This window comes from Rhizophagus irregularis, chromosome 12, assembly GCF_026210795.1.
Source record: "Rhizophagus irregularis chromosome 12, complete sequence".
Lineage (NCBI taxonomy): Eukaryota > Fungi > Glomeromycota > Glomeromycetes > Glomerales > Glomeraceae > Rhizophagus > Rhizophagus irregularis.
The window spans coordinates 2,165,754-2,175,340 of NC_089440.1; the positions used below are offsets into that span (position 1 = coordinate 2,165,754).

The 9,587-nt window shown below is 28.2% G+C and overlaps 2 protein-coding genes across 2 annotated transcripts; both read left to right on the forward strand.

Moving 5' to 3' along the window:
- Positions 1 to 240: 240 nt before the first annotated feature.
- OCT59_004029 (uncharacterized protein) lies at positions 241 to 5,921 on the forward strand (the record flags this gene model as incomplete). The annotated part of the gene is made up of 26 exons (XM_066148013.1): positions 241 to 312; positions 397 to 967; positions 1,047 to 1,237; positions 1,337 to 1,461; positions 1,550 to 1,580; positions 1,666 to 1,855; positions 1,930 to 1,967; positions 2,047 to 2,160; positions 2,230 to 2,424; positions 2,510 to 2,605; positions 2,677 to 2,840; positions 2,915 to 3,164; positions 3,234 to 3,353; positions 3,423 to 3,644; positions 3,717 to 3,843; positions 3,921 to 3,994; positions 4,062 to 4,193; positions 4,264 to 4,452; positions 4,523 to 4,632; positions 4,704 to 4,760; positions 4,834 to 4,975; positions 5,045 to 5,220; positions 5,293 to 5,333; positions 5,405 to 5,520; positions 5,595 to 5,687; positions 5,757 to 5,921. The coding sequence occupies 26 exons, from the start codon at positions 241 to 243 to the stop codon at positions 5,919 to 5,921; spliced, it is 3,801 nt and encodes a 1,266-aa protein (XP_065996652.1).
- Positions 5,922 to 6,286: 365 nt separating this feature from the next.
- OCT59_004030 (uncharacterized protein) lies at positions 6,287 to 8,426 on the forward strand. Its single transcript, XM_025318204.2, has one exon. The coding sequence runs from the start codon at positions 6,313 to 6,315 to the stop codon at positions 7,894 to 7,896; it is 1,584 nt and encodes a 527-aa protein (XP_025176640.2). The 5' UTR covers positions 6,287 to 6,312; the 3' UTR covers positions 7,897 to 8,426.
- The last annotated feature ends 1,161 nt before the right edge of the window (positions 8,427 to 9,587 follow it).

Sequence of the window (9,587 nt, forward strand, 5' to 3'; positions counted from 1 at the left end):
TTTAACCTCTCGTAACTAGATTGCACGTGATTCCATTTTTATGTATATTAGTCATGATCAATTTTGATTTGTAGCATATAGTATTTGAATTTTTCAATCATGATTGTCGAATTTATCTTTAATAGAGCAAATTCGCAACTAAGATTTCTTACAAATTGCTGTTGACTTTTCAGTATTTCTTATAGATCGTTTAAGAGATCTATTATAGAAAGTTTTTGATCATCACTATAAGTTTTCGCAATGAGTTATGCAGGTCTATTTTTTGGAAATTTCGACGAAGAAGGACAACTTGAGAGTGCTGGTTTCGATGAAGTATTTATTCAATTGAATTGTTAATCGATGAGATATTTCCAGAAATTTTTAGCACTCACTTATAGTTATTTATCATTTATTTAGGAAATTAGAGAAAGTTTACAGAAAGACGTTTTGAATGAAATTTTTTCAGTTCGTTCATTGGGTATTGATGATAAGGAGGAGGAGGATGCCATCAAAAGTGAAGTGTCAACTCAAACTCCAGTACAAACACCTGGTGAATCAAGTATTAAGCCTGAAGAAGATGCAATTGATTATTCCGATTTCAATGAACTTGCTGATGAAACAATGTTTTCAGAAAAATACTATCAACAAGGTGTAAATAGTGTTATAAACTTGAAAAGATCTTTATCATTTCCGCCCTTACAATCTAACAGTTTAGAATCAATTGGAAAAGAAAATTTAAAACAAGAAGATGTACAAACTGAAGTGCTTCATAAAGCCACAACTTCCACAACAACTATTCCTTTACAGGATTTTTCTATTGTGGATAATGAATTACAAAAAGTTATCAGACGAAACAATGAAGAAGTGAAACCAGAAATAAACATAAAAGCATTGTATCCTGCATTCGAGAAAGACAAGATTTTGAAGTTTTCTGAATTATTTGCAACTAAGCTTACTCAGCGTAAATTACATCAATTAAATATTCATGGTACCGAATCATGTTGTACTTAATATTGTTTTATTCATATTACTACTACATGAGTTTACATTAAATTTTAATTTATTAGTCGAACCACAATCAGAATTTGATTTTGCAAAAGATGAACGAGAATTATTTGGGTCTTCAAAACAATACTTTATATCACTTGATAAAAAATCTGAGGAATTAGATCTTATTGAGCCAGTTCCATCCTCACCGATGACTCAAGTTTCTGATGGTAGTATGTATGGAAGTGATTTTGAAGCGGAAGCTCATCATGTAACGGTTATTTAATGGTTCAATAAGTTGTTATTTCTGTAAAAAAAAAATGGTTAAACAGATTAAATAATTATTATTACGATTATGTAATAATTATAGGACAAACTTGATGTTGAAAAGTTATCTTGGAAAATTCCAGAGAAAAATAATGCGTATTATTCTATTGTAATGGATACTTGGGAAGATAAGATTTTATGGGATAGTGATGATGAGGATCAAACGAGGTATTTAATATATAAATCAAAACAAAAACTTTTTTAATTATTAGTATAATTATATCGAAATTATTTTCACGACAATGTTGTATTTTAGTATTGACATGGATTATGTGTCTGAGCCAGAGGTATTTGCTTATAAAGAATTTATCATACTGACCTGTCGAGGGTAGATGTTAATTTATATTATATTTATATATTTTATATTGTTAGGGGTCTAGTGCTATAATGGCTTATCGAAATTCTGAATTAGAAAGTGGGGAGTGGATTAATCATATTTTATGGGATGATTATAGTGGGCCCATCCCTTTCGCTAGACTAACATTGGATATGAATGATCCAAATTTACTTTTTGATTATTCTGCTCTTGAACCGCCAAAGCCAGCAGCTTTCGACTTACCAGGTTTGATGATATATATTTCGAATCATAATCCTTTAACCAATGAGACAAAGTGAACTTATATTCTCTAATCATAGATATAAAAGGTAGAAAAATGATCAGATATAATCCTAAGGTGATTATTTTTTAAGTATACTATGATCAATGTTTGATGTTTTTTTTTTAATTAACTTTATATGTTTTTATTATAAAAGAAACCTTTTGGCTTTTCTTACAAACCCGAAAGACGAGTTTATCAACGACGACTTAATTTTGGACGAATGTACATTCAACATTCTTTACCTGCTCTTCGATTACATTCACAATATGTATGTTTAAGGAAAGTTTATATATATATCAAACGTCATTCAAAATATTAATAATGATGTATATTAAAGTTTAAGACTAAGTTCACTAAATCGGATATTCGAGCATTACATCGCCCATCAATTCAATTTCCTCTTGAACAAGAAATTCATTTTAGCAGAATGAAGAGAATCAAAAAGAAAAAAATTAAAAGTCGCGAGGCAATGAAAAAATCAAAAGATTTAACTCTTAAGGATAAATCTGATTTCGTCTTATTTGAATATTCGGTATTTACTCAATTATTTCTATTATTATTATTTTATTTTATTTTATTATTTAGTAATGGTGCTTTTAATGTTTGTTGTTAATTAGGAGGAATACCCTCCAATATTATCAAATATTGGGATGGGTACTTTGCTACTTAATTTTTATAGGAAAAAGGACCCAATTGATTCTTTCGTGCCTAAGGTGGCTAATTATTTAAATAATAGTTAAACTATAAAGCATTTCATAGGAAGTAACACTATTTTACATTATAGCTTGATATAGGTGATCCAGTCGTTCTTGATGTGATTGATGAATCGCCTTTCATGAATTTTGGTAATGTGGAAAGAGGACAAGTCATACCCGCACTATATAATAATTTAATTAGAGCACCACTGTTCAGACATGACGCCAATGATACAGATTTCTTGGTTATTAGGTTAGCATTCTATCTTCACAACTATTAATCAGTAATATCACTATTAATTTTTATAATCATGATTGTAATACCAGGAATACATATAAAGGAAAATCAAAATATTATGTGCGTGAAATAAAAAATCTTTTCGTAGTTGGCCAAACATTTCCCATGCAAGAAGTTCCCTCCCCACCATCCAGAAAAGCGAAAACCATAGCCAATACTCGTATTCAGGTTGCCGCCTTTCGATACATGAAAAAGAATAGATACAATCTTTTAATTCAGGATAAACTTACTAAGAAATTTCCAGACTATTCGCTTCAAACCCTTCGTGGGCGTTTGAAGGTAGTAATAAATTATTATTCTTTATATATTTTAGTATTTATTGCTAAAATATTATTAAATATTCCTTAGGAATTTGCAGAGATGGCTCGTAAAAAAGGAAACTTCAATAATAGTCCAATTTGGAAATTGAAGCCTTCAGTTCGTATTCCCACTGAAGAAGAACTTAGAAGAATGTTGACACCAGAAATGGTCAGTAATCGTTAAATATTTACTTTTGAATATATATATTTGTATCTAACATAAGTTACTTTTTAAAAGATTTGTTTAGAAGAAAGTATGATGGTGGGAGAAAGGCATTTACAAGATGCGGGTTATAAATCAATTTGGACTGAAGATGACGATAAAACAAAAACGACTAAAAAAGATGAAGAGGATGGCGTTCAAGATGACAGTAAGCTAGCTATTGAAGAGTCTAAACTTGCTATCGAACAACAATTAGCTCCTTGGATAACTACGAGAAATTTTCTTAACGCTACGCAGGTATTTACTCTTTCATATGTTATTAATTTCAAAAGGAATAAAATTTTCATAAATTTTTCATAAATTTTGCAGACAAACGCCATGTTAAAATTGCATGGCGAAGGTGATCCAACGGGGCGAGGCGAGGGTTTTAGTTTCATTCGAATATCTATGAAAGATATCTTTCTTAAAGCAGGCGAATCTGCTCAAGAGAAGCTTGGTATGAATAAGTCAATTATTTTTGATCAAATGGATTCATTATATTTATTAGACCGTTATTCCTTAATCGATTTGCAGCTGAAATAGAAAATAGGCCTAAGAGTGGACATAAATATAATGTAGTTGAACAATGGAAAAGATATAATCAAGAGGTATTTTTGAAATATATGGGTAAACATGCATAAGAATTATGTATATATAACATTTTATTCTATATAGATCTACCGTATTTGGAACGCTCAATATGCATCTCTTAGTAAACACGTAGATTTAAGTGCGGAATCTGCAAAACATGCTGATGATACTGGAACTTATTCAAATAATCAATTTATGAATGATGACGATAATCAAGTAAAATCAATGTTCTATTTTCGAGAGAGGATCTTTCAACAAAATTCTTATATTCTCTAATTTGTATTAGATCGATAGTGATGTTGACTATCAGAATATGATTGATTCCGCAATGCCCGATCGGGAAGAATCAAGTTCTCCATTGCCTATTACACCTGCAGACTATGATGATGCAACATCTCTTGATGGCAGTATTAGTTCTAGAACAAATTATGATTGTGGATCCCATCGTAACAGGGCACTTGTTATAAACAGACTTGTATGTAGAGGCAGAATATGGTAGATCATATATTATTTAATTTAGCTAATAATATATTGCTCATTTGTAGGTGAGATCATCGACGGGGGAATCAATGTGGACAAAGACGCATGTTACAGACCCAGCTGTAATAAATGCATATATTAATCAAAGACAAATTATTGAAGAACAAACGACAGCGTAAATAATTTTTTCAAGATAACTGGTTTCCTTAGTAATGAGTTTTGTTTAATCATTATTTATTTTTGTAGTGCTGAGTTATTGGAGCCTACAAATGATGAAGAGAGGAACAAGAGATTAAGGAAAAGGTTTATAATATAAATTATCTTTTTTTTTTAGTTATTTTTTTATATATAACTAACTTTTAATAATGGTACTTAGGATTCAAGATCAATTGGCTAAATTACGAAGGAATCAAGAGAGACGTCAACAGCGTAAAGCTGCTCGTGAAGCTGCAAAGGCTTCGTCAACAGGAGATTCTACATACGGATTATCCAATAAAGACAAGAAAACAGACACTATTGTAAAATAATTTTTTAATTAATTTTAATCTTGTTAAATTCCAATTAATTCACTTTGACTCTCTTAATAGAGACGCTGTGGCAATTGTGGTCAAACCGGACACATGAAAACCAATAAAAAGTGCCCTCGTTATGGAATGAATGCAATTGATCCTATGAGCCCCACGTTAGCTGGTCCATCTGAATCAGTCGCCGATGTTAAAACGGAGAGGAGCAGAATTCTGATAAAGTCAAAGGCAATAGAGAAGTGAGTAAATTGTATCACGTGATTAAAAATAATTTCTTCCGTGCTTTAATTATATCTTTTTCTATTAATTAGACCTCCCGAAACAACAAGAATAAAAATTACATTACCTTCAAGTATGTGTATCTAATATATTGTTCTTTTATATTGTTAAATTATACTTAATTTTAAAATTTAATTTTTTTAGATGAACGTAAAAGACCAGCACCAGACTTAGATTCTGCTACTGATCGCAAACGGCCATTTATCGATGTAACCAGTTTAATCAGTAATACAATTAAAACTCTCTGGGACACAGAAAATGTAACCATTTTTTTTTTTAAAAAAAAAATTTATCAATCGGCATTAATTTTCTTATATTGATTTAAATTTTCTAGGCGCATCATTTTCATTACCCAGTTACTGCTGAAATTGCACCCGATTACAGTACAATTATAAAGGAACCTATTGCCTTAATACAAATGCAAAATGTTGGTATTTTTTTTGAATTTATTTTCAATGTAATCATAATAAATTTAATTTTTTGTTTTTGATTGTAGAAAAATTCTCGCGGTGAATATAAAACTATAGGGGAGTTTATGCAAGATATGAAATTAATGGTTAATAATTGTCAAATATATAACGGTGACGCTAGTGGCTATACTATTATTGCTAAAAACTTATATGCTAAGGCAGAAGAATTAATCAGAGAAGCCGGATTTTAGCGAAAGTTTACTACTTTAGAGTTAATATTATGCTATTCTTATGTTTGTAATATTTTTTTTTTTTTTTTTCATGGGGCAGTTTATAGGGTGAATGCATCTGATTGGCATAATGATGAGGGGCTTAGCTTTAAATTCAAATGCATATTATATTATGTCATGTAGGTCAAATAATTTATGCTAGTTATGAAAGTAGTAATGATTTACAAGGGTAATTTATTGAATGCATTTTGTATGGAAGTTTCTCGAACAAATTCGAAATATTTAGATCATAATCACTAACCAAATAAATACTAAACTGAAAAAAAATGGTAAATATATGTATATAAGTTTTCATACTCATTCTAATTTCCCTTTCTTTCTTTCTCGTGAATCATATTTTATATTTTTTAATATGTTGGCAACATTACCAATTGAATGTCTTGAAGAAATAATAAAAAATCTTGATTATAAATCATTGCATTCTTGTATATTAGTGAATTGTTTGTTAAGTGCTATCGCTGTTCGTTATTTATGGAAATTTCCATTTGGATATTTTAAAGAACCAAATAAATTGATAATTCAAACATATTTATCTTGTCTTCCTGAAAGTTCCAAACTAATATTGCATGAAAATGGTATAGAGATACCTTTATTTACATCATCACAATCATATAAACCTACTTATAATTATCCATCATTTATACGAAAAATATGTATCAAATCATTATTTATTACAACTGAAACTTTATTCGAAAAATATGAAAGAACATCTGTTCTTTTAATTGTAAGAGAACTTTGTAAATTATTTATTGCGAATTCGGTAAAAATAGAACGACTTGAACTTACATTTGATCATTCTAGCTTAAAAAACATTCCAAAAGATTATCCAGTTTATGATTGGTATTTATTATTACCAACATTCCCAGGAGCAAAAGAATCTTTATCAAATTTAAAAGAATTAATATTAGATTCAAATTTTGATCAAAGAGGAATTTTATTTGCATTATCAGAAATATGTCATAAGATTGAATATTTAGATATTTATTATGATGAACATACTATTAATGATTTAACAATAGAAAATTTAGTTAAAAATCAAAGAAATTTTAAAATATTTTCAACATTCTTATATGAAGGAAACTGGTCAATTGGACCATCACTTTGGCAACATAATAATAGTTTGAAAGAAATAATTTTTCATAGAGTAAATTTTAATGATTGTATATCATTACTTGGATTAGCAAAATGTATTAATTTAGAACGATTAATTTTTAGAGAATCATTTAATCTTCAAAAAGAATTATTTGATGAATTTTTAAGAGAAAGTAATTTACCAAAACTTAAAGAATTTTCATATGAGCTTTCATTTTTAGATTTTGATATAGATGATATAACATATGATATATCACAATTATTAAAACGTACAGATCATAATCTGAAACGTTTAACTTTTAATGATTCATTCAGGAGTGTTCAATCACAACTTTGGGAGATTTCAACACCTTATATGAACATTCAAAGTATTGAAACAATTACACTTTATTGTAAAAATTTAGTTTTAATTGATGCGACAATTATGAAAGCAACAGCAACACCATTTTTAGCAGCACTTTCTTCATGTAAGAAACTTCAAGAACTTAATATTTACTTGAATAATGATGTAGAACTTGAAGAATATTTACCTGATATTGGAAAGAATTTAGCAAAGAGTTTAAAAGTATTAGAAATTTCGACATTAAATGATTTTTCAGTTGAATCATTAAATGGATTATTAACTAATTGTAAAGCAAGATTATCAACATTAAATTTATTATACTCTAGATGTTTTAATGATCAATATTTGGAAGTGGTTGTAAAATATGCGAGAGAAATTGTTTGTTCTTCGTTAGATGAATTGAAGTTATTTTCCAAAACAAAAGTATCTAATGATGCATTGGAGAAAGCAAAAGAATATATAAAAGTTGTGGAATTGATTGAATTTTGTAATTTGACTTAATTTGACTTATAGATATCCTAAAATTTTAGGATAGGGAATTTATCAGAAACGCATTTCTCCTTCTATCTTGTTTGCTACTTGGCATATAATGTACGAATGCGAGTTATAATATCGTGAATTTATACATTTGAACGTAGATTAACGAGTAACGAGAGTCGAGAAAAAAAAGGTCATTAAATATGGTGATGTGACTGATGCGTGAAGTGTAAAGTTAAATGGTAAATATCGAAATCTTACAATATATATAGTTATATAGAGTTATAATTACTGTATATCGTAAAATGGTAAATTTGAATAAGTTATGTAAGGTACTTTCGAAATTCAATTCGTCAATCCTCTTATCAAAATATATATCGTAAGTCAAACCAAAGTAGATATCCCTTTGATATAAAGTTATCATACTTTAAAACTAGATTAAAGATTCGACTGTAATACAGTATTACTTTTTTTTTTTTATATTATTTTTTTATTAAATTTGTAATCACAATATAATAATAAAAAATTATTTTTTTTTTCGGTTACATGTTATAATTTAGAGAGACGTTATAAATTTAATGAAATAAATAATATCACATTGACACATTGACATCATTTTCATGTAGTCCCCAATATATAATGGTATATCAATATATAATGGTATATACAACATATAATGGTATATACAACATATAATGGTATATACAACATATAATGGTATATACAACATATAATGGTATATACAACATATAATGGTATATACAACATATAATGGTATATACAACATATAATGGTATATACAACATATAATGGTATATACAACATAATGGTTAAATCATCATCCCCGGTGATATCGATATCGTAATATCTAATATCTGATTTATGATCATAAACAATCTTGAAACGTTTGCACCCATTTACAACCTAATCAATATAATATTTACCATATACTGATATAACGTAATGTAACATCAATATATGGTTAGATTGACTCAGATATCTCGGCGAATTCAGTCAAAGAGAACGAAAATGAAACCTGATTAAGAACTTCTATCGGGTATTTTAGGCATTAAACGATTTATCATTATAAAATATTTTATTATCAGCATTCTTAAAACAGGAATATCTTATAATTGTGAAACCAAATTGCATTTAAACGCATTTAAACTGATGTAATCGCTCGGAAATGGTAATAATATATCGGATATGATTTACACGTTTTATATTTATGCATTTTCGGGCATTGGCATTTCCATTTTATCTATAATTCTTTAAAATTATGACGAAAATGATGAAACGCGTCTTACTAACTTTGCATTTCATTATTCGCTCATACCCTATTAGGGTTCTTTTGTGCTATAGTTCATTAGTCATAAAAACTTTTAATATTAAAGTCATGGTATTACTAGATTAAAAAAGATCAAAAAGATCATAATTTTGGAAAATTTTTTGAACATAATAAAATAATTTATTATATTAATTACTGTATATTAATTAATCTAATTGTGAATTGAGTAAAATCTTATCCATAAAAGATATAAAACTGTGTATTATACATATACATGCTGGCTTACATTTTTGACATCATTATTTACTTTTTTTATCACAAAGATTTTTTATTGGATGTGATATATAAAAAATGTATGTTGATGCCTATTAACGATCCATTACATTTATTATACTGTTTTCGTTTTATTTGATATAACGTAAAAAGT

What these genes read in the sequence shown, in the direction of transcription:
- OCT59_004030 (XM_025318204.2), top strand. Translation starts at nt 6,313, where the DNA reads ATGTTGGCAACATTACCAATTGAATGTCTTGAAGAAATAATAAAAAAT.